General features: G+C 36.5%; 1 protein-coding gene across 1 annotated transcript in view; it reads right to left on the reverse strand.

Moving 5' to 3' along the window:
• The window catches only part of LOC107043038 (teneurin-a), a 136,416-nt gene that overhangs the window by 13,306 nt on the left and 96,474 nt on the right, over nt 1-26,636 (reverse strand). Inside the window, exons 4-12 of the mRNA XM_015264338.2 lie at nt 22,198-22,317; nt 19,832-20,490; nt 17,235-17,448; nt 14,255-14,519; nt 13,938-14,068; nt 13,636-13,782; nt 10,679-10,886; nt 6,228-6,254; nt 2,322-2,441 (exon numbers count right to left, since the gene is read on the reverse strand). Of these exons, the coding sequence (XP_015119824.1) occupies nt 2,322-2,441; nt 6,228-6,254; nt 10,679-10,886; nt 13,636-13,782; nt 13,938-14,068; nt 14,255-14,519; nt 17,235-17,448; nt 19,832-20,490; nt 22,198-22,317 (1,891 nt within the window). The remainder of the gene's footprint in view (nt 1-2,321; nt 2,442-6,227; nt 6,255-10,678; nt 10,887-13,635; nt 13,783-13,937; nt 14,069-14,254; nt 14,520-17,234; nt 17,449-19,831; nt 20,491-22,197; nt 22,318-26,636) is intronic.

Raw genomic sequence — 26,636 nt, forward strand, 5'->3', positions numbered from 1 at the left:
ACTCTTACCGACTAAGCTACCGGGAACCACAGAAATTCACTCTCAAATTCACCTCATACACCGCCTAACCTCCTTTAGGCATTAAAGAATTCTAAGAGAATTAGAATTTAGAGAGAAAAATCGTTACCTTCAACGGGCCTTCATGACAAAAAATAGTATGTGTCATACGGACCGTGACGTCGGTTTGCGATTCGTGTGAGTTAGCAGCACTCATCGCAAACCTCCGTCTACGGTCCTAATGACACAATATACTATTTTCTACACTGATAGAACGAATTAGTTATTGTTAACGAATAGATTTTGGTTGGAATGTACATTTGAGGAGCCTTGTTTGACTTGACTTTCGCCATTCAAGTGAACCATTCGTTAACTATTAACCAATATTCATTTGGTCATATTCAACTCTACCATTCGTTAATAGTTAACGAATCTCGTTTGAAATAAATGAATCATTCTATCAATGTACTCAACTCTGACCGAGCATCGACTTTTATCACCACCAGAGTCAACTAGAATAGTTACTGGAGATATTTAAAAAATTTCAGCAAAATATTTGCACTTCTAAGGTATATTTTCTGTAGAGTAAAAATTTTTGTGAGAGAAAGTCTCATAGGGCGCCTACTGACGGGTTAGCCCGAAGCGCCGGTGACAAAAGTTTCATTAGAATTTTCGATTCTAAATAATCACCCTGAGCTACCCTCACGATATGTCAGATCAATTTTGGATCACCCTGTATATGAAAAAAAAAATCTAACTCCGAATTGAGCTCTGGTTCGAATTCGATCATTGTTACACGCCCTACACCCACAAAATAAAAAAAATGTTTTTAATTCATTTGAATTAAATAAACTTCACTTATAGTTCATACGCTGAGGGCATTCGTGTATGCAATTTTTGGCTAATGGCTAAAAATGATTGTAATGGATGTTTTTCGATGTGGTGAATCCGAATCAGTAACTTATTGTTCGAACGAGTGATGCAAAAAAAATTATTAACCAATGAATTATTTAAATGTGTGCAACCATAGTATTTATTGACGTATCAAAAAAAATAGTTGAAATGAAAAATTTTTAGTGTATTTTTTCTCTTTTGAGTATCTCAATTCTTGATGGAGATATGAATTATTGCAACAATAATCAAATAGATCCTCTATTAGAATAAAATAAACCATTTATTTAATTCAAATAAACTTGATTTAATCCAAATAAACCATTTTTCTGCGTGTATTCTTATTTCATCTTTATCGATACTTTTCAACGAACATTCAAATTCGAGGGGCTGGTCACTCCTCAATCGGGTGCCTCAGTATTTCTGGAATGATTTATGTGATTTCTCAATAAGAATTGGAAATCATGATTTCTTTTGATTTTTCGTGATTTTCATGGTTTCTAGTAGATTCTGATCATTTCTTGATTTCAAGAAATCACTCGAAAAATCATGATTTCGGGGCCAAAGTGGAGCATCTGTCCATAATCGCATATGGGTAAGATTCGGGGAACCAAAGACTTTAGAAGGGCCTTATGGATGTGATAGTAAGAATCAAGTGATGTGTGCATAAGAAGGTCATGAGGGTCAAACGGGATAATGTGAGTGAGCGCAAATAAAAAATTTGGGTTTGACTTTCATTGATGATTTCTATAATCAGAAATAATTTTCTGACATCACCTGATTTCTTTATGATTTCTACTGACTTCCAACGATTTCCAAAAAATTATTAGAAATCACCATCGGAAATGAAAATCACTTGATTTCCAGTGATTTCTGGTGATTTCTTCCTTGATTTTCAATCGAGTGGTTCAGTGATTTCCTAAGTGACCAGCCCCTCGTTCAAATTTAATAAATTGTGGTTCAATGATTGTCATCTCAGACCTTTGAATTTGTTCCTTTCGGGGTCATTTTTATTATTTAATCAACGCAGGCACATTGTACTATCGTCCCGAACGAGATTTAATTCCCCGAAGACAGCTAAAAAGACTTAATCGGCTCGAAATATTTTTGTGAGCTAGTTTCCCGGGCTTATAGTATACCAACGCAATATCCGGGTAATACTCTTATTGTTAGTACAGTAGTAATTAGCAGCTTTCAACATTAATCGGATCCAGTAGCTTTTGACGACGTCCAACACAGCTTTTCCGACTGTATCTATCGATCGCTCTCTCAAATAATTATCACACGGCAATGGAACCATAATCCTATTATCAAATCCCAACCGATGGACTCGCAACGATAGTGGAAGGGGAACATTATCACTAAGATACGTTGACAGACTGAATTAACTGTGGTTATGCACATTCAATGGATAATATGATGATGTTACTTACCATCCTCCTGCTCGCGTCAGGGTAAATCCAAATCGTGAATTTCTGTCGACTGAAACTCGTATTCCTACTATTCCAAGCCCCTGCTCCGTAACTACTTGGCCCCGCATCACGGCTACTCGGCTGTTACAAAATTCAGATATAGCATCGTAGACGAGGAATTTTTTCTATTCGTTATATTAAATATGAATTTTGCATTTGCCAACATCGAACTTCTATTATTTAATATTTGATTAGCAAAGTTTACTTGGCTGAGGGGGCAGGGTGGTACTGAAGGGTGAATGCCGATTCGATTTGTACGTTTTCAGAATTGAAGCAAGTGAAAAATGTTGGCGGTACACATTGTTAGGAAGGCACTTGAAATTTCTAATGATGCACTTGTGATCTCGTTATCAAGTTTATTAAGTTTCGACTGAGGATGCTGGAGTGAAGGGCCTCCTTCCTCCTTTGCTTCACTATAGCGAAGGATTTACTTGTGTTAGGGACGCAAGAGCGAAGATGTGAAGATTTCTTTTTAATCAAGCGAAGAAGGAAATAAAAAATTGGGGGGGGGGATGATTTCGTCATTCGCAGATTATGCTGAGGCGTACGAAGAGAATCGGCATTCTCGGTGAAATGGATTTTCGCTGATACGATTCAATATTCTCACAAGAGCTGGGTGGTAAAAATGACTGATTCGAATGGGTGAGTATATCGCTCTGGAGGGGAGACATTTTGTTGATGGTAGAAATGGGCAACACTCGATCAGAATTGACGCTAGAAGAGCGGAACAAATAGATTTTACAACTGAGGACAATGAAAACGTGTGGCAATGCCAGTGCCAGCCGAAATATCTATATAAATTTTATTCTCGAATTTCCTCTTGTGGAAAATTTCCATCCTCTCCGCTGCTGTACGCAGGGGAAATACACGGGCTGGGGGTGAATTTTTGCTGTACCAACCAGTCGGTGAGAATATTCAATCGTATGAATTATAAAATTCTTCATCCCGAGGGCATGAGGAGGGCTTGGTGGGGGTGATTCGAGAGGTGAGAGGGTCGGTGGAGTGAGAGTTTGAGTTCCATGAAGTAGAATTTCCATGCATATATATTATGTAGGTATGTATATAAATGTTAAAATTTTATGTAATGAAAAAGAAAGTATGTTCTCATGGGTATTGGATCACTGGCGAATGAAATTGGAATGTTCATATAAAAGCTTTGGAATATTTTAAGCAATAATTTATGTGTGTGCTGAATATAATGAAAATTAAGGTAAATGTAGACAGTAATAAATTGATAGATATATATTGCGGTTGTAGAGTTTGTTATATATGATATGCAAGTAAATAAATTGATGGGTGAATATAATTCATGGTGCAACGGGATATATTGATTCAGAAGAACCGAAAAGAATATATTCAGGTAAATAAAATATGAAAAATGAAAATGTGAGGAAAAATATGGAAACAATAAAATGAGAGAATCAGTTAACGAATATCCCGAGCTCGTGGAATATTTGTTCTGTTGCATACATAACAAGCTATACAAACATTATGCATTTATATGTAGAAATATATATAATATATAATATCCTCGAATATCGATTGGCCCCTAAGGAGCTTGATAAAAAAAATAGGACATGTGGGGGAGATATTGGTGTTCTTGGAGGATCATATCCCCCACTGACTGATCATCTTCACATTAATCAATGCATTCCTTCTAATCTTTATTGATAAACTCTTCAGCAACTGCTTTTTCGCCTTTCTTGTCATGTTGAACTGTGCTCTAATTGCCCTCTGGATAAACTTGGGGATCAAACCGGCCAGGGGGCACTGATCCTCCAAGTACGAGCACAGCAAAGTGGCAGGCACTGTCTTCAACTACTTTTAATCATAATCTCAAAACATAACGAATCAATTGTAAAAGAATCAACAAAAAGAATAACTGATAATTATTATTTAAAAACACATTGAGATTATCATATTATTTTTTTTGTGAAAAAGACACCAACCTAGAATAAAACTTTGAAACGAAAATCAACAGTGTCTCTCATAATTATAAATGTGACGTTTTTTATTTCGTTATGTGCTACTTTTTATTTCTCTCTGTTTCAGCCGTTTCTACTTTTCATTTTGTTTCCATTAACGAACGCGACGTATGTCACCAGCAATTTGACAAAAAAGTTTCATTATTGCCGATAATTACGCACAACATGCCTCGTTGAATTATGTTTTTTTTGTTGATGCTATAATTAAATCTTCCCACTCATCTATTTTCATCCCTGAGGTATTTCTACTTTATTTTTCAGGGATGAAAATGAACGCTGAATGAGAGTCATTTATCGGTATGCTTATTCCTTTATTCGGAATTACTTCAAGCAGAGAAAATTGCTACTCCGTTATTTACGACTTTTCTTGAATTTTTTTTTGCCTCGTATCTATATCGAATCAGAGGTAATGCTTGAAACCTCGTTATCCGTTAATTTGCAATTTGTTAATAAGATACGGGTAATTTATCGGGTTATTGGGTTATTTGGGTAATTTGGTGTTGATTTTTTTTTGTTCATTTTTGAGATCGGTTTTGCTTCGGGCTGGAATAGACATGGGAGAGACAGACACAGGGTTTTGTTTGTTTATGGTTGAGTCTTTGATTTGAGTGGAGAGGGTTAATTGGCACATTATAGACGGTGATACAGACGTAGACAAGGGACAAGGATTGAGGGTGAATCAGGGTTGTATGTATTTTTTTCTTTCTTCCTTCTTTCTCATTGAATACTTGATATTTTCGACTAGTATTTTTTCCACTTTACTGCCGATTTGTAGAATTTTTGAAAAACATCTCTTTTCCTTTTAGTAATATTTTGATACAGACTAACTGCGGTGGCGTAATAATCGTGTATATTATTACTAACGAAACAAACGTAAAATTGAATAGATCTGAGTGTTATTTGGCGCGCAATACAATTATATCAGCGGTGTGTAATTAAATGAATAATTAAATGCTAAATAAAAGAGGATTTTCACTATAGACAAGGTATCATGAGGTATTATTACACAGAATTACAAGCCTCGCAACATAAAACAGACAAGACCAAGAATTTTCTTTTCTCTTAATTTCATAATTTCTGTTATTTCCAGAGATAATCTGGTACGAACATGACTAATAGGACTAAGACGCACTAAGAGGACAAGAAGACAAGACATAACAAAATTATAATAACAAAGTAGAAACAACATTCTGACGACATATCACAGATAGACACAGAGAAACAGCTCGTACAAATATCGTAATGAATGTGTACGCGTGAGAGGGCCCGCAGCTCCGGCCACATCGATTATTCCGAATGTAATTATATATTTTTCATTTTCAATTAGAATGAACTAATTGAGTGGATGTGATATCATCAAATGGAGAAATAAGGGTAAATGCTTCGGTGAATAAATCAAATGAATGCAACTTTAATTCGTACAACCGAAATTCAGTGAATCTAGTGAGTGGTAGAGCAACGCGGACGGAGCCTCGGGGACCCGTGATAGATCGAGAGCCAAATTAAATTGAAACTGTGAAAATAACAAGCGTTCGAGATTGGCAACATAACAGTAATGAATTTTTACAAATCGATGATTTAACGAAAATGATATTCAACAGAAAAGTAACAGAATAAATAGAGCAAGAACAAGAATATTTGGAAAAAATGATTATTTGAATCTGATGGAGATATGAAGATAACGAGTAAATAAAGAGGCAGGCCAAAAGAATGATTGAGCCATTACGAAAAAACATGTAAGATGAAGTTGTAACGAGCGACGATGCAGATAGATGAATGGACATGAACGTAAAATAATTTTTGCATTTCTCAAGTGATTCGTTCTCTTTTTTTTTAAAGATTTTCTTTTTTTTCTTTTAGCGAGAGCTGAGCTGCAACTTACCACGGTGTAAAGGAACTCCAGAACGCACTACGTGTGGGAAAAAACCAACGAGAAGAAAGGGCGTTACCACGGTCACAGAACCCGCTTGCGCGGGCAAAAAAAAATATACGATGCTCGTCCACAACATTGCACGCGCGGGAAAATGAATGTATTTTTTTTTCATGATTCTTTCCTTCCCATTGAGGGAATTATTAGAAGAATTGAAGTTACAACCATGACTTTAGCTCTTTAAACTTTCAATCGAACTCTGAATTATTCAAGCAGCAAATTGTCCCCCAACTTTACCTCCACGAACAGGTCTTTCTCATTTTTCTTCAGTGGTTATTCCACTTTCTTTACTATTTTCTTGTAATAAGAGAATAAAATCGTTCTCTTACACCTTGTTTTCAATTTTGTCAAACTATTCCCCCGCGTTGCAATGCTCTGCACGTCATTACAGAAACAATAGACGTAGACACACTAATCAAGCGTACTCACTGTACACCCCACTCACTCCCTCCACACATTCACATCCACAAATATATCCACACCACATCACTTTAATACTCCCAAACACTCAATCATTCAAACACACGAAAATCGTTCGCTCGATTCACCCGCAAAATTCGTCCCAATCAGTCACATAAACGCTCACTCACTCGTTTCACCATCCATTCAACATAGAGTGGTTACATAATGACAGACACAAGTTGGAAACTACGCAACATACAATGAAAGTAGCTAGGCGCCATCTTTTCTTGTCGAATAACAACAGAACGAAAAAACAATCCAACAATTTCAATTTTCATAACCGTTATCAATCAATTCCCGTTAGGCTCCTTGAATAAGTCTGCCTCAACACTTCAACATGAGTCAATATTATCAACCTCCTCACACCGTCATAAAAAATGACGAGAAATAAACATACCAGAGACTAAAATAAAAATTCAAACGAAGAAGCGATACTGAACCACCATGAACTCCCAATCGATCGTCTCCACTCAATAGTCTGACTAAACCCGACACCCTACTACTTCCTCCATCCACCAAAAATTATCCCCCCGTTATTTCAAATGTTCCCTTCTAGCAACACACGGGTAATCCCAACGTGTGAATTGAATTTAACGATAACGACGTTGTTACATTTACAATTCCACCCGAGGTATTCAAATTCAGTCGTACGGGGAAAAAGCTCCCCCCCCCCCTTTCAATTTATATAGTACCACGACAATTGAAAAGTTCCATGCATCTGTAAGTGGGTTTTCCAGTGCAACGTCAAGCGCAATGGTACTTTGCAAAGCCCCGAGAATATACACAATTTTCCTTTATTTATATTTTCTTTTAACTGTTGAATTCAAATTTCAAATCCCCGGAGAAACTTTCCACGCCCGAGGTTCGTTTAATACATTCAATTTGATTAAAATGCAACTGCACAGTTGATTGATTCTGACATTTCAATTGGCTTAACATAAGCTGAGGAAATAAACGTGAGAGGAGGGAATGAGATAAATAAATAAACTATGCGCACATGAAGAGCTAGCGGGGGATATGACCGGGATTGACCCAACAGTTGAATCGATTCGACTAGACGCAGTCCGATGACGATAACACGACGTGTTGACAAATAGAATGCGTCGAAGCTGTCTTTTACCCAGGGAAACAACATAAACGATCGATATATACAAACGACTGTACATACTGTTAGTACAACTGGGCTTCTGTATCGCTCCTTCATTTTATTTCATATTATTCTCTCTGTGGACTACGAACACCATGTACAGATAATGCACACTGATATACATAAGTATGTAATATAATAACCATATGGTATATAATGTGGATAAATCTTCTGTTTATATACGCAGCGGACAAATAGATACACGACACTATACAGAAATGATAAATAATGATAAACCGATTAATTTCAAACTTGTGTCTACCATGTTAGAAGTACTCGTTTGATTGACTGCAGAGCTGACAAATCAACCAAAAATGTTTCGGTAAATATTTTTTGTTTTCAGTTCAGTGAATTCAGCGGCTACTCGATGGTTATATATTTTTTTTATTCATCACAGTTGGACGGTTGATGTATTTGCTCTGCCTCGAATCCAGCTAATTTACCATGAAAAATCCTTTCGGTATTTGCCGGAGCATCTATCATGGGCAATTTATGATTGAATGTGCACATAGGAATGCTTAGGCGTTTTCTCTATTCATCTCTTTATCACTTATATTGACTTATCGACACTTCTTTCAATACTGAATAGTTTTTTTGACTGATCAGCTAATATTGAAATTATTACGCGAAAGCAAATGCCTCGTGAGCATAAAGTTATTACTGTAATTCTATCTTTTAGTTTTGGTTCAATATATTTTTTTCTTTCCTTTGTCATTCACTTTTTTCTCTCTCTTTGTACGTAACACAGAGCCATAACACGGCTGTTGGGTGAATGGTGGTCTTGGTGATGGTAGGGTACACACATAGGGTCAAACACTAGACAAATTACACGAATCCCCCGAACGCAGGAGGCAAAGAGTACAAGTGACCGACGGTGGGATGATGAAAAAAGAAAAAACTGATACAATGAAACTGAAAAAAAAAAGATCCCACCGGGGTTAAGTTTTTTGCCACCTCGTCACCAGTGCCGAAAGTAAAGAACCGTCTCCCTCGAATCATGGTTCCTCCTCTTTTCTCTTTTGTTCATCTCTCATTCTCTCTCAATTTTTTAATCTTTTTTTTTCCTCCTCGTTGGGTCTTCACCCTCATTACTCACCCTTGAACTTGAAAATCACCAGTTTTACTAGTATGTGTCAGTGTGTGTGATGAAAGGACCCTCATTATCGTCCTTGATAAAAAAAGTAGTTTTCACATACGTGTAATTCTCCCCTTTTTAATTAATTCCAACCCCCACCCCCTTTTTTATTCTCCCCTTCAAGTTTTTTTTTGTCGAACAGGAATGTAACATTCAAATGGAATTTGACTTTGATTCTCGTCTTGCGACTCGATTCTTCAGCTCCACAAAAGATAGTGAACACAGAGAAACGAGACGTAAAACGTATCTACTCCAAACGTAAAAATAAAGTACATAGAACATAGAAAATGACCAGAGATGAGATAGGTCCTTTGCTCGGGGCAGTGTTACCGAGGGCCAACGTCGATGCACCTGCCATTCGGGGGAGGAGGGGGTTTTTATCCAGGAGGTTGGGTGAAAAAACACTGGGAATAGGATGATTTTTGAGGGGAAGTAGTGGTTCAAAAGAGGGGTTGGGGGGGAGGGGGCTCTGATTTTATACCGTCACCACTGCCACTGACGTGTGGATCTCTGAGTGGTGGTCAGGGGTATGTCAATTCGACATTTTCAAAAATTTAGCAAATTAAAATTCAACCGAATGAACGTCGTTGTCACCTGACTGTCACACTCACAACGGTTATTTCTCGGAAATTCAATTAGTTTTCATATTTAATTTTTTTACTCCGTCAAAATGAGAATGAAAAATTTTTCCTCTGCACAGAATTTTATTATCTCCATTCGCTTCTTCTATTCTTACTCGTGGCATTTTACATTTTACCTTTTTCGACAAAATTCAAGAGCTTAGAGATATTGGCACCCAGACGGATTCCGATTATCAAAGAGATTCCCCCTGCCCACCCCCTCGCCGTTTTTTCGTACTCTCGGATTAATTCAATCGCTGTGGCAATTCGATCCTCGTATCTTTGGACGGATGCATGAGTCGACGAAGAGAGGGTATTGGCTAATATCGGAGAATGAAAAAGCTCTTCGCATTTGGTTCGCGAGATTTCCTGTTTACTCGATACCCAATTTTACCAGTCAGGAATTCAATGCCACATAGAGGTCCTATGATGCTCTCGCATTTCTTCTCGGTACATTTGGTGGAATAAATTTTAACTCGGAGTAGTATCTTCGAGTGGCTCCTTTTCGAGTTATTTCTGCTCTATCACTCTTGTACCCCATCAATTGAGCGTTTTTATTGAGTTTACTGCGCGGAGATAATGGAAAATGAATTAATATGCGATTTTTCTACATATTTTTTTCACTAAAATTTTGTTGTCGCATCCCCGTTGTGAGCGCTTTGAGTCACGTATAAACGACGATATAATTTGATTATCTTGTTAATATCACATGAATTATCAGGCATTATTCCTCGTAAAACGTCGCGTGTCTCGAACATTTAACTGTTCCAAAGTAGTTTTAACAACATAAACGCGAGGTTTTTTTAAAACTCTTTAAAGAAACATTTCAAGGGATTGGGTTAGGCTTGTAGGAGAACTACATAAATTCTCCCTGAATTAAAACCGTCAACTCCTAGGGCACTAGATGTGTCTGAGCATAGCATTATTACCTATGTAATCCTTCGATAAAAAAAGCGTTTCATTATAAATCATTTTCCTACTTATTCCTTTACTCGTGTTATCACTTTTAATCTGAATTAATGTGGAGAGTCGATCCTACCTTTCACCGTACTCGTCTGTGTGGGCGTAACTCTGGACACTGTTCTCCTCGATGAGGAACTTGACGCGCTGATAAAATGAGGCTGTGACACTAGGTGGTTGTTTACGGAAGAGCACCTCAACGGGGTCACTGCTGACCAGGCACATGAGGTGTTTGGCGCACGTTGGGTGCGAGCAGCACTCGCTATCGAAGCAATCCACCATACCATCTATAAATAAATTTAGATTGTAGATGATGGCATGAAAAAGATGCTCGTCAAATAGATTAGCTCAATGGGATCTTTGTCCTGTCCATATTCTCCGTCGGACGGAGATCTTTCAACAAATCTAAAGGATTTGCATTGACAGGGCGATACTCCTAAGCTAACGATTAAGCTCACCCAGTTTATTTACGACTTGTATTTGATTTTATGTTTTGTTTTATGAAATTAAATTTTAAGTCAGTAATTCGTAATGAGTTTTGTTGTTTAATAAAGATTTTCATACGAGATTTTTACAAGTGATTCTGTTGCTGATGCTTGTTTCGATTATCTGGAGGTATTTGTTTGTTTGAAATACATTTCTTGAAATTTATTCATTTGAATAATAACAATATTTTTTGTTAAAATGCGTATATGAGATATTATTTTGATTTAATCAAAATTTATGTACTATATTTATATTTTTTGTAATGAATTTATGTAATAAGTTGAACTGATTGAGTTTGATGTAAGTGGAAAATATGATTCGATTCACTTGAGTATTTCGTAGGGGAGAATCGATTTGAAAAAATGAATAATTTCAGTATTCGATGTGTCCAGACGGACCGCTGGGCGAAAACTGTTCGTTTTGGTTTTCAACGTGTTACTATGATGCGCTCTTAGAGTTGTTTTCAGGTTTAGGGCCTCTTACGGGGGTGCTTTCAACTGTCGACAATTGTCGCACAGCGAATAGAATAAGTTATAGTTTCACCTTTGAGTTGAATTTCGAAAATGCTCGAATGTCACAATTTGCATGAACAGTAGAATTGACTGTTACAGACTCATGGAATGCGTTATAATTAATGTCTTCAAGTGATACTTTTAAAGTAGCTCTACCCCTACGGCTGGACTCGTTGACTGCTTTTGAAAAAAAAAAGATTCTAAAAATAATTTTTATGATGTCTAAATTATTAACCCCTCACGTACGGGCTCCATACGATGTATGGAGGCACAAACTTGTCCTATCGGCCGGGGTCCATACATCGTATGGACCCTTTCCGTCAATAGTAAAAAATTATTTTCTCGAATTCTAAGACACATATTGACATTTGGAAAAAAAATTTGGAAAGTCAATAGAATTGTTTGTGGAGTGAGTTCATTGATTTTTTTTCTCAATGCATTTTTTATATTTTTTTTTTATATCAAGAAAGGTCGTGGATGAAAATACTATTTTGCTCCGATTTAATCATATTCAATCATCTCGTTTGTCGAGAAAATTTTACAGAAAATTTTTGGAATTTTTGCTGAAAATACTTTGATGACCTTCCTATCGAATGGCACAAGTTAAATTTCAATTCATTGAATAATGTATTTGTTATAAATAAATTCAACGAATTTGGAGATCTCGGCGAAAAATTGTCCTGGAGGATAAATCGGTGTGACTTGAATGCGGAAAAAATAGAATTCTCAGGGCGTTTATTTCAAATTTCAATTCATCCAATGCATTTTATTTCAAGTTTTCTCGATCACCTGTTTTCGAGTTATTGCTGATTAAACAATGGAATTGGCGTGTCGTCGTAAGACAAGACGCATTCTAGGGACCCCGTACGTGAGGGGTTAAAATAATTTATAAAGGACATAAGCATAAGAATTATTTCATTATTAATTGTTTTCAATAAAAATATGAATAAGTAGATTTTCAATTAACTAGCTTGGAAAAATTAGTGACAATACTGTAGAGTAATGTGAAGGGTGAGAGACGTCCCGCCAAGTGACAACTGACCGAGCCGTCGTTGCCACGTCTACTCCTGTTCACAGTCTCCCGTGATTCTGGTTAGAAATTGTTAATAATAAAAAAAACTAAACGACAAATCGTGATTGAACAGGTGCCAATATTTTTTTTTCTCATTTTTAGGAAAAAAAATTAGATTTTAATCTTTGTTTTAACTGGAGCTGTGTCAAATTTAGCGTTTTTCACATAAGACCCTGTGTTAAATAATGAATTTTCAACATTTTCATTTATAAAAACTTGAACGACAATTAAATGAGGTGAAAAATTACGATTCCGAATCACACAGAGTTTTTAGGCGATTTATTGTAGTTTTCAAAAATCTTTGAATTGAAATTTAACCTCCTAAGGGTAGAGCTACTTTAAATTACTTCTGAATGATTTATAAATTGAGGTTTTAAGAATCCCTTGCGATGAAAGAGGATCTGTCTAGGAGAGATTTCAAATGAGACGAATTCGAACAAGTGCGAGCGTCCGTCTTAGAGGGATCACGCTGAAACAAACATCTGAAATCCGTCAGAAACAAATCCTTCATATGTTTTATAAGATCTCCATTATTCGACGGAGAACATGAGCGACACAAAGATCTAACAACATGAAAAAAAAGGTTTTTTATCTTGAGTAAACAATTTACTCAACATCAATTAATTGGCCACTCCATTTTCAATTCAATTACATTTTTAATTCCTCGCATAACATTCAGGCAAGGACCACAAGTCCCTGAGGATACCGATCTACGCGGGAATATCTATTCGGAAGTAAATTGCTAATGTATCAGAAACAATGGTTCACCAAGTGATGAAAAAGCATTTGCGCACTTGTTTTTAAAAGTGATATCCCCATTCAATTCAATACCAGTGTACTCCATTAGCTTTTGAATGTGAGCAAGGTTGAATCAACAAAGTAAAGATCAAACAGATCCATTCCCTCAATTTAAATAAATATCACTATTCGCTGTAATGAAACCGCTGTAACAATAAATGAACATACCATTGTCATTATCAAGCTGATCACTGCATTCCATCTCAAGTCCAATACTGCAGTCCCTGCCCGCCCATCCAGTGGCACAAGCGCACTTCCACTCGCCATCATGAAGCGTACACAGTCCATGTCTACTGCAACCATTCTCGCAACCAGCTGGCAGAATGAAACAACACAAATCATGAGTACATTGAGCATTATGATGCGAATAAATGTATCCTCTGCATTAGATAGTAACCACGAGTTGATAATAGAGAATGCCATTCGCATTTTGAACTTTATAATACTCTAAAATGCCTTTATACACTCACTCAGAGTACAATGACGCCCATTCCAGCCTTGGCTGCAGACGCAAGTGCCGTTTTTGCACTGTCCATGCTCAGCACAGCGGGAATCGCACGGTTTCTGATCGCATTTGGTGCCCGTCCAACCGTCGTGGCATCTGAAAAAGATTCAAACGTCGGTATAAATCATGGAATAACAATGAGACTCCTTGGATTATTTCACTGAAGTCTACAGACGTCCAACTCTATTTATCTGATAAAATCTGAAGAGGGTCCAACGACTCCAGAAGGAGGAAAAAATGAAGAGAGGAGCCATGTGGGCTTTATAAAACATTGATACTAACTTGCATTCACCCTGCTCGCAGGAGCCATGTGGACCACATTGGAGTGCACATCTGGGTTGGGAGCAGTCGAGACCGGTCCAGTGATCGTCGCATATGCACTGAGCTGTTTCCAAATCATAGGAGCCATGCTCAGAACATCCTGGAAGACACTTGTACACTCGTTGGTCCACCTGATCACATCGCTCTCCTTGCCAGCCGGCTTTACAGTAGCATTTTCCCGCAACGCAGGCACCGTGACTACTGCAGGATGGATCTCGACAGTCAGCTGGTGAAATTGAAGACATTTTGGTTGAACGAGGTACGAAAAGATTTCATAGAAAAACCTAGCAAAGTCGCTAAAAATAGCTGTTTTCGCCCCTCGGCTTCGTCTCGGTTTGAAATCCTCACACTCAGTCAGAAAAGTTGTTTTCGGCCGAGTGAGGAACACAATTTTTCTTCACAATGTCTGTAAATGTAATTATTTGAGATATCCTCATTCACATTTACAGTTTAAGCTCTTTCAGTAACCAACATGGATTTCTACGTTCTGAACTAGTGGGGCACCGTATTGGAGCTTAGGACTTTTCCGTTCATTTCCACTGGCCGTTCTGGTAAAAACGACCTGGCGCTCAACGATTGTCGTTTCAGGGTTGTTTGGGTGTAAAAGGGCTGTGTCAAAGTAGATCGGGGTCCGTGATACCCCGAAAATTGCGCCATAGTTTTTTACGGACACAAAGTGTTCGTAAAACAACATTTTACGGACAGTGTGATGAAAATTCTATTGGATTCCTACTGTATTAAAAAATACCACAGTATTTTTTCTATGTACACTATGTACTGTATTGAGATATTGTCTCCAATTGAATTTAATTCAAAATACAATATTTTTTATTGAACATTTGCATTCAAATAACAAGTTCACTGTTGAAAATTTCTGGAAATTTGAGTCACAGCGTCATCTGAATTTTCAATATTGTGAGGTTGAATTCAATTTCAAATTAAATCGTTCACTAATTTTTTCATTCATCTTGAAAATTCAAGAAAATTGGATTTTTCATGCTGAGCAATCATTGATTTTTCAATGAAAGCTTGAATGTTCAAATTCACCGTGAAAATTAAACATCACATACAATTCAATTTTCAATCGATTTAGAATTCAGAACAATTGTTGCCTGAATTTTCAAAATTTTCAAGGTTTTTCAGTGCCGTATGGACCTGAAAATTGAAAATTACTTGAATATTTAAGAAATTAACCAACTCATCAGTGAAGGAATATACAGAAATTTCATGTAACTTTGTCATTGTTAAACAATTCAAGCTTTTTCATTTGAAATTTCAAGAGTAATTTTCTAACAGTGTTGTTATATCTCAGGAACTATTGGACTGATGGGGCCGAAACAACGCGACATAGTTGCGCTCAATCATAGCTATAATGAGCATAAGATTTCAGATTTTTATCTACAAATTTCACCGTATTTATGTCGAAGTTTCTCAAAATTAATCACCAAAACCTCAAGTTGTCATATACATACGTACAGACATGACGCTAAAAACATAATTTCTTCATGTTTCATAACATTCTAGATCATTTGCAATCAAAATTATAAAATCGAAAAATCGGCCAAATACAAAGCTTCCATTCAGAAGCAAAAACGCGCAGGAAAGCTGTGGTACATTTCAATAGAATCGGCAAAAAACTAATAGAATTTCCAATAAAAAAATTTCGTTATACGTAACACTTAGCGATCATACAAAAGCAAAGTTTCTCATTCATGATTCATCAAGAGAGGACGCAAAACATCTTCCGTCATTTTAATGCCTTCAAAAGCAACTTCCCTAACTGAAACTTGAAATGTAGTACTATGTTTCGGGTTAATATGGCTCATGCGAAGTAAGAAAAGTTCGCGACATAAAAATTAAAATTCCTATTTGGGAATATGTTATATCCACGAGAGCTGAGCCACTAAAACCTATTCCATCGGATTGTGGAGGTTTTCATACAGTTAGATAACTGGAAAAGTTGCTGTCACGGCTGAGTATTCGTGCTGTAGAGACGTTGGAGCGGTGCTCATGCTGATTACAGAGAGGTCTCGAGTCGAATGAATGGGCCAACTTTTTAAATTATGACCGAGCCACAAACCCGTGTGTTTTCTCTCTCTTCCGCGTAGTTTCTAAATCTGAGAGTGACATGAATTAAACTTATTATCAAAGTATCTCTTTGCTACGGCTGAAGTGGGCTCAGTAGGCAATTTTGGTTCATCCTTGTCTCTGTGCCATTAATTTCTCGTCATTGTCACGGGTCTTCCGGTACAGGATCGATACAGAAACTCTAGTGTAGCAACAATTTTCGGGGTCATGGGAGCAGCAAAAAGTGGCTGGGTTACATCCGAGAAACAGAGTGATACGTATGAGGAAAATTTACGGAATATTTATGGTAATTTAAGGTGGAAAATCCAGGATATCCATGTTATGTAGCCATATGTAAATTCAACGTACCAGCAAAAGCCCTCTCCACTTACCCGACAGCATTAATTATAGGTTTCACGTTGTACAGAGACACCAGTGTGTTACAGGAACAGCGAATATGCTTGTGGTTGCAGTTAGCCTTTTACTCCTAATATCTTTTGAATCTACGCGCGGTATTCTCTGAAGAAATCTCAGTACGAGTGAGAAAGACGGTGACGTTGGGACAGGACGTACGCTTGAATTGTGAGATAATTAATGGTGTCTCGGGGCAAATTGTGGCTATATGATATCCGGCGCAGGAATAGATAGCACAGCGATGGTAAAGCAAATGAAAGTTCATCGAAGGACCATCAATCTCGTCAATTCAATATCCAGGGACTATCCGTGGGATAAAAAACAAACGGGGGGGAAAAAAAGGTAATTCTTTTAATTAACCGAGAGACTCATTCATCCTCATTTTTTTCCTCTTCATCACCTCTCTTTCGTTACCCACCGAACCTTCCCGAACATAGAAAATCCAGTGAATGTAACTCACGTTCTTCACAGAACTGTCCCTTCCATCCGGGGTTACAGACACAAGAGCCCCTCACGCACTGTCCGTGCTGATTGCAATCGGGGACTTGGCAATCACCAAGCGGAATATCGCACTCGGCACCCTTCCAGCCTTCCTCACAGTGACAGACACCACCGCCATACTGTCCGTGGGATGAACAGAGCACCGGACAGACACTTTTACTGCAATCGGCTCCCTGTGGAGTGTAACAAGACATGAAAAAAAGAGGAACGGAATTAAATAAAAAGGAAATTTAATTCCACGCCTTTTTATCGCATTGTCAGAAAATTTAGTTTTAAAATCCAATTAAAATGGATGGAGAACTTTAATAACTGCTGATTCAAATCAATTATTTATTTTGAAAAATAATAAATTATTCCTTGAATTGAGGGGATAATCCTTGAAATTGAACATATTCTTCGTGCTCAAAGGACAATTTGAGGCCCTTTTAGAGGCTATGATGTGGAATTGGCGGAGAAGCAACTCATTTCCGCTCAGTAGCGGTCAACTTTTAGAAACAATACTCTCAATTTCATATGATAACATTTGTAAACTTGACAAAAAAGTGAAAAGCTGAATTTTAATTCGAAAATCAAGAGTATTGTGCCCGGAATTTTTCATAATTTAAATACTAAATAATTGAACTAAAATTTAGTTTCCACTAATTTTCTCATTGAAGTATGACATGATTTCCTGAAATTTCACTAGAAACGTCATTCGTTGAATATTCATATAATATTCCTGTATTTCATATATTTTTACATATACGAAGGTGAAAAATATTTGTATAAATCTAGGTTGAATATATCACCCATATACTCATCATATACAGGGTGACGCCAGCACCTTGTTTACAAATTTCAGGAAGTTATAGAATAGAATATTGGAAATTCAAAGGTACAAAAATTACTAAATTTCGATAATAGACTTTCAAATAATGAACATTAGAATTTTTCAATACTTCAGCCAATTACATTGCGATTAACTACGGTCATGATTGGGAACGATGACGCCGGTGTCAATGGGACTTGATATGATAGTTAATGTCTCTTCATGTTGATAAAATTCATGGTTGCAATGAACATTGCTCAAACTATCGCACATAATGGTGGTCCAACTATCGCGCATAATGCCGCTAAAATCATCGTAGTAAATATCGCTACAATTGTCGTACCATCGCCATTTTCAATCATGGCGGCATGGCGGGACCCAACCATGATGTAGTTATTGGGTAAATCATTGAAAAATTCTAACGCTCACTATTCAAAAATTTATTGTCGTAATTTCATAATTCTTATGCCATTGAATTACTGATTTTCCATTCTATATTTCCTCACAATTTGTAAACAAGGTCCTGACGTCACTTTGTATATTATTATATATATTTCCATGCAGGGACATACCCTATTGGAGTGAAATGTATGGGAAAATGTATATTGGATGTATGAGTCATGAACTTGTTCTATATGAAATCGTATAGAATTCTTCATCTGTAATTCATACACAATCATGGGCTAATTCATCATATTTTCACATATACCGGCATATATGCCCTATATTTTGGCATATATTCCCTCATGTACGACATGTATGGATTATATAGGACTCATATATTTTCCAGAGATATATTTTTCCATGGGGGTTCAGAAGGAAAAATACGACAAAAATTTACAATCGTGTAATATCTCGAGATCTACTGAACTATCTTTTCCTCAGGGGGTTATGATATTTCCATAGTACATTTCGTCATTAGGCCCAAAAAACTTTTCTGGCGAATATAAGTTTGCAACCCGAGCGGAAGGCAAGGGATGCAATCATATGTGGTAGAAAGGTTTTTTCGACCATGTGAAATAGAAGTCATTGTTGAAATGCGATTTCTCATACATTGAAGATGGATTATATATGTCTAAAAATGAATAATTAGTGCAATGAAATTAATTTTTTATTGTTCGTTTGCACCGCAGACGTTGAAAATGTTAAAAATAGTCTAGGTCCTCCAATTTTCGAGCTAGAGGTTTCTTTTTTTTCAAAATTTTTGAAAAGCTTTCTGGAAATTCAACTCCTACATAGCTAATTTCGTAATTATTTAAATAAAAAATTGCATTATTCATGTTAAATAGTCCGAAAAATGTTTCGAAAGAATTGAGAATATATTTTAAATATTTTAAGGATAATTTTTCTGCCCATTTTACATGAATGACGCAAATTTTTATTTTGAACAAAACAAAATTAGCTGTGTAGGAGTCGAATTTGAAAAAACTAATTCGTAATTATTATTGCACACATTTTTTTAAAAATTTTGAAAAAAAAGAAACCTCTGTAGCTCAAAAATTGAAGGCCCGGGACTATTTTTAACATTTTAAACGTGTGCGGGGCAAACGAATAATAAACAATTAATTTTTTCGCACTAATTATTCGTTTTTAGACATATATAATCGATTTTCAATGTATGAGAAATCTCACTCCAATCGCCGGTGACTTTTAAAACTCATAGTAGTGTCCCCTTGAAAAAAAATCCCTCCTCTATTCTGACGTGAAGAAAAAATGAGATGCAAGATATAATTGATTAAATTACACACCTGATAGCCATCCATACAGTCGCATTTGCCCAAGTAACACGATCCCCTCCCAGAGCAGTCATTTGGACAAGTTGTGGAGACGCCCTCGGCTTCAGTGATGATTAAGGTAACTTTGTACGGCTGAAGTTCGTCATTATAAACAGACAGGAACCACCTACCAGTGTCGAGGTACTGAAGCAAGCTAACATTAACCAACATTGGTTCGTGTATTGTTCTCTTGAGTAGCACGTGTTCGTAAACTGTTCCATCATTCTCATGATTCGCATCGATGTCCTCAGCGTGTAATACGGACTCCTCCATAAAGCTGACAGCCCCGGGTACAACTTCACGTTTCAATCTTTGATCCACTCTGCCACCGCGAACAAATTTCACGAAGTCATACTGTGTTACACTCGGTGCAACATTTCGCCTACCGTATACGGCGAAGTTGGCACCCCAGGGTAACGTAAGATTGAGTCTTATGAAGGCTGGCTGCTTGTTATGGAATTCTGAGTTCCAGAAGTGATACGCCGGTATAACAACTGAATGTGCCACATTGTATGCCTGTAACTCGAGTACAGCGGGCCATTGTTGGGCTGATTGCTGGGTCTGCGGGTCACTCTGTTGCTCACTGCTGTCAGACGCACTTGAGTGCTCCGCTGTGCTCGTTGGTAGTGATTCTGGAATACGAGAATGAGATTTTCACTTTTTATTTCGGGAGATTGGGTTTCTTCTGGGACTCTTTTGCGGATGTGACGTGCATCAAAAATGCATTCAAATGTATTTGCTGAGAAAATTTGATATTTTTAGTAGATTACGTAATATCTACAGACCAGAACCGAAACTGAAGTGAGCTGAGGGAAAACAATAGGAAGAGGCGACATACGTGAACTGAATTTAATCAAAGAAATCCAGAATGAAAAGGAAAAAAGTGCTGAAAGTGCATCATTTCGACCGAAACAAATTATTATTATTCCAGGATACCCAAGTATCTTGGCAAGTTTTTTTTTATACAAAAGAATCCGCAATGATTTTATTGTTGAGAGTTTGAAGGTCTAATATTTCCCCATTTCAAAACGTTAAAAAACATTTTCAAAATCGGATAAAATTACAAAGTCGTTTTTTAAATAAAATATATCAAATGATAAGAAATTCTCAACCTTTAAAGCTTATCAACTTTTTCAGTATTAATTATTTATATACAACCCTTTTCTTATTTTAAAGATAATGTTTTTCGAAATCGTGAAGCAATTGTTTATATTCTGAATTGTACCAGCAATTAATTCCTTGTCAAAAGGCACAATTTCTGAAAGTTCAAGGATATCCAAGAATCTTTTACAGTTTTTTACAGACCACACTGTAGAGTCAACCATTTTCAATCCTCAAATTTGACAATTAAATTGCGTGAGAAAAAGTTGAGAAAAGTGATGAATCTTCGGCGTTATTCAAATTACGTTTTCTACACAATTATTGATTTTTTTAAACATTCATTGTTTATAAATACATAATTGAAATTGTTCAAAGTTGCGGAAACCTCATTTTTTAGGCATAAAATCGATTTCTGGTAAATTTCTGAAAATAAATTTATTACGATTCCGAGCAAATGATTTTTATGGGGAAAATTGATTATTTATAAATTATTTATAAAAAACGCTCATAAAATTAAAAAGTGCTATTTTTTTTATTATTTCATGAGTTTTCCTCCAAAAGTAAACTCTGTAATTTTTTTTTCAGATTTAAAAAATGTTTTCTAACGGTACAATATCGAGATTCAAATTCAGACCTGCAAAGTTTAAATAATAAAATCATTGTAAAATTTCTGGAAACTTAGAGTCAAATGGGGCTCAAACGAAAGCTCTGATGTTCCACTGCAAAAGTAGCAAAGCATTTTTCCATAAAAAACCATGCCACTCGTTCTGAAATATACCATCGCTGGAGGAGAAATAGCCAAAGTACGTGGATATCCTTACGGAGGGAATATCAAAGGAATGAAGTACTTTTCTGGTAAACACAATTGAAATAACGCTGATCAATCATGAATTTTGATAAAATCTCTTCATACAATCCCATCACCAAATCTGACGATTGAAAATCTATAAATTTACAGTGCAGTCGATCCAAATTTCCACTGTGGGAGGTGCTCGGATACCCCCAAATATCAATAGGAATTCATTCCTATACTGAGAATATCAAGTATTCGCATTGTGACAATCAAAAATTTGTTAGGTCCATTCGTAAATGGAGGCTGGAAAATTTTATTAAAGTCACTCACAATGGAATTAATATAAACTTGCCCAAAGAGAATTAACGAGAACCTATTTTCGAAGTGGAGCTATTAACCCCCCTCTGAAATAGAAAATATGGGCCACTTCTGACATCTCACTTACCTTCAGTTGGCATTTGAGTGGATATGGGATCATGAATGTTAGTGTTCTCATGGGTTACTGTTCTCACATCTTGATCCAGGATGCAGTTGGCGTTGTCGATTGGTCGCATGGAGCTCACGGCTGTAAATATAAATTAGTGATTAAAGGGAATGGTTATCTTGTCGAGGGATCATCGGGGGCATCTGTCTAGACGATCTCACAGGGTTTATTTTGAGTTGTTAAGATGTAGAATATATGAATATTCAGTACATGCGTGGTGATGAAGCTATTAGTCATTCGAAAGGGCTAAATTAAGAAAATTATTACTGGTTTATTCCTCCCAACGCATCAATCCACTTCTTGAGATTAAAAGATCAAACCGGATGCTATACACGATCATATAGAATTTCAGTGTTCGTCGAATGACTCAAGAGACATATGACGCATCACAGGATATAAGTGTTAAATGACTAGACGTGGATAACCCAGGAGATTGGTCCTTATACTAATGGATTGTGACGTGAAAGAGTGTCTCTTCCGCTCTAAAACGTCTAGACCTGTCAGCCCCTATCCCCTTTTGACTCTAACCAAAGCTCTCGAATGAAAAAAATCATTTGGACTTGACACTTCAGTCAATCGAAAAATCCAATCGTTCAAACCCAAAAAAGAACGGCATTGTATACAGTATCGTCTGTCGCCAATACTGAAGAGTGGAAAAAACGCCAGGAGAAAAAAAAATCACCCCACTATACTCGTGAATTTCGCGAAGCGTACAGTTCGCGAAATAAAGCTACACATTTCAGTCGACGCGTGAGGATCAGACTGTTTCAATTATTCCTCGCTGGACCATTTGGAAAATTTTTACGCGATAAAATTGTCAATCTCGAGCACCATTTGCCTGACTGACTCGTTTGTACTCAGCATTTATCTTCCTTTTTTCTTTTTGTCTCGGGGTATTTTTTTTCTACACTCTATTTCCATTCCACTTCCATCAGTACGACTGAATAAATTTTTTCACTCGATTCATTTTGATTTTATTATATTTATGTAATAGTCTGTTTGAATGAGAGAATGGGGAGTGTAAAACGAGAGGGGAATTACGAGAGTGATGAACTAATTCCACGTTCGAATTGACTATCAAGAGGAATTTATTTTCATGGTGCAGAGAATGATGGACTTTTATGAGTTGCCTTCTCTTTGGGTTATGATGATTACATCGGTTTTATTTGTATTGAGATGAAGCATTCATCTCAATTTGATAGAATTGTAGGAGTTCATAAAAGGGAGACAATTTTTATCTTCCACTTGGAAGGAAAATAAAAGTTCTGTAGGATTTATTTTCACTACAGCTTTAGAAATTTATTGAAATTGAGTTAACAGTCCCATAGGAATTTCCAACATTGTGGAATTGGCTTTGTGGCAACGCATCTGATATCAGACTATTCGTCAATTTTCATTTTAAAGATGAAAAAAATTAAACCTTAATATTTGTTGTGTGCAGGGAGAAAATAAAATAGTAAACATTTTTATGTTGGAATCCGTACATAGTAAACGTTACTAAAGTTTTGTAAGCATTACAATGTTACATAGTAGAGCTTCCTATGTTACGTGAAATGTCCTATAACACATAATAAAATTATTCTAAATAATTAAATACCATCAAGGAGCGAAACATAAGTAGATCCAACGTCAGACACAAAAATATCATTAATTCAACAAGGAGAATTTTCTTGTTGTATCAATGAAACGAGAAATTATGTTTTTAAATGAAATAATGGATCTTTTCAGAGAGCTCCTAATAAAATGTTCATTAAAACTTGAGTTAAATTTTCAGTTGTATTTTTTGTCATATCAAATAAATCGTTTAATAAATGTAAACAAATGCTTGCTTCATACAAGTAAAGATTTTATTAGTTAGAAATGAAATCATTGTCTAGATGGCGAATGGAAAGAATTTATTGATGTGTATAATTCTCTGTTTGAATCAAAGAAATTGAATTTTGTTTTCTTTATATTTCTTTCCTACTACCATTACGGTTTTATAGGCTCCTCATTCATCTGCCTTTGCCTCTCCCACTTCACTCTTCTAATTTTTATCTGCGCTACCATGGGCCGTCTTACTCTTAACTGTACCCCATTCGGGCTAGGACTGCACGGGAAACCATGGAAAACCCCAGTCGTACAGCCGGCCGATTGTGCAGAGCCTTAATGGGCCCTTCTGTCACACTGACTAAAGGGGCATATTAGGCCACTACACCGTGCCTAGGTACCTTCCGAAATTTGTGGGCGAAGGTGTTCCTAAGCGGTCACCCATCCAAGTACTAACCGCAGTAAACGCAGCTGCACTCGGATGTCCGCCGGAGCAACACCTAACTCATCCAACCATTACGGTCGCTAGGAATTGAATATTTATTTCTATTTGATGATCTACTTCTTCCGAACAAAAATATTGTAGAATTTATTGTAGAATTTAATAGGAAAATTTCAAATAAACCGTTTAATTTGTTTAATTTTTTAAAAAAGTTTAAGCCTTAAACGTCTTTAGTTTATGAACGCAATCGCAAATTTTAACCGTGTATTTTAGATATACTTCTTAGGTTCATAGGATCATTTTCCATCACATGGTAACCATTTCTAGGGATATGGTAGATTCCTATGTAACATAATAGCCATTACTATGGGAAAACCCTTGGAAATAATTTGACTATTTTGCCATAGCATTTTCTCATATGGCTATGATAATTCTTACTATGTAATTCTCTCCGTATGAATTAATCACATGATTGAATAGAATTTTATATCAATTTAAATTTGAGTATTTTTATCGCAACATCAAATTGAAAGTAGAATTTTTATAGAGTTTCTACCGAGAGTGAACTGATTTTGCGGTACCAAAATATTTTTGGAATTCCCTATAATTTTAGTAGTTTTTGACTGCATATGAAATTGATTACCTCGCTTGAAAGAACTTCCCCCGTTCACCAAAACCTTACAAGAATTTTCATCCTCCCGAATGCCGAAGTAATTCATCCCTCGAATATGAAATCCAACCTTCACCACTGAATTCAGAACACACACATCACCTTCACATTCCCAAAAACTTCCGGGGTTTTGATATTTCATGTTTACCAACGTGGTGAACTTCCCCGGGTAGAAAACTTTCCTCCAGAAGTAAAAATGAGGATTCTCTCCAAACTCGCGCCATGTCGGAGGAAATGGAACGAACCCGAGCATTGAGTGAAAAAAAAAAAACCTATTCGCAAAGATAGTGGAACCGCAAACCCTTCCACCACGTCCTCATTCGCTTTTCGCTTTTCAACGGCGGCGTTATATATCGGTTCGCAGAAACCCACAGCACGACCATTTCCCCACGGGGAATATACGTGTGCTATGTCCAGTCGTTATGTAACTATCGTTGAAATTGAGTTGCAGTGGACTGTGAATGACCTTATTCGGTGGTTCGCCCAAGGGTGCCTCAAGCCATTGGTATCTTGCAATCTAGCATTATACACAGGGCATAACCACCTCGTCAACCTTCTCGTCCGCCCCCAACATCCCTTCCTCCTCATCATCCCCGATCAAAACCCATTGATGAGAAATCCAGTACAAATGGAATGTCTGAGGTATTAAAGAATTTTTCAAATCCACCGGAAATTTGAAATAGCTGTGATGCAATGGGGTCTTCGTTAAGCATCAACAAAAGAAACAGGATACACTGTTGGAAAATTATTAAACATTTCAAGCAAAAAATCGTGCAATTTTTATCCTCAGTTTTTTTTGACGAATCAGTTAATTTCTCGAAAGTTCAACGCCATTACGATTCTCTGGTCCTAATCGCAATGATTGATGATTGTTGTCTAATTTAATTAGACGTAATTTTAAATTTTCCTAATGAGTTTGGAAATTTAAACTTTCATTAACCCTGAAATGGCACAGTCATTTTTTACCCCTCCCTTTACTTGCACACATGGGTTCATTGGACCACAATTTTTGTCAAATACCTCAGCTCCTATTTTTATTGAAGTGGATTTTTATAACGCACATGGAGAGAAACTCGGTGGACAAAAAAAAAATCTACTGCTAGTACTGAAATAAGGCGTTTTGACTGTATGTAATTTCATATGCAATTTAATATTTTTTTTTATTAGCGCAATAGTGGCCCATTGCACAGGTCTAAATCAAGTATAGTTTTTTTTTGCTAAAAGTTAGCAATTTGCTTCCAAATGGATTAATTGAGTTGAAACAAAAAAGTGCATATTCGGTTTTCTGTCATTATTAATTTCAAATTAGTAGGAATCGTTCCTGAAGTTAAACATCAGGGAAATTCAATAATATTTTTTTTTAAACAATTTTAGATAAAATTTTTTAGTCAACTGAATTTCTTTTAAATTAGATTGAGCGAAACCAAAATGAATGTAGAATTTGAAATCACAAAAGTTTATGCTCCTGATACATCAGTG

This window comes from Diachasma alloeum, unplaced genomic scaffold, assembly GCF_001412515.2.
Source record: "Diachasma alloeum isolate Michigan unplaced genomic scaffold, Dall2.0 Dall_scaffold_00545, whole genome shotgun sequence".
Taxonomy (NCBI): Eukaryota; Metazoa; Arthropoda; class Insecta; order Hymenoptera; family Braconidae; genus Diachasma; species Diachasma alloeum.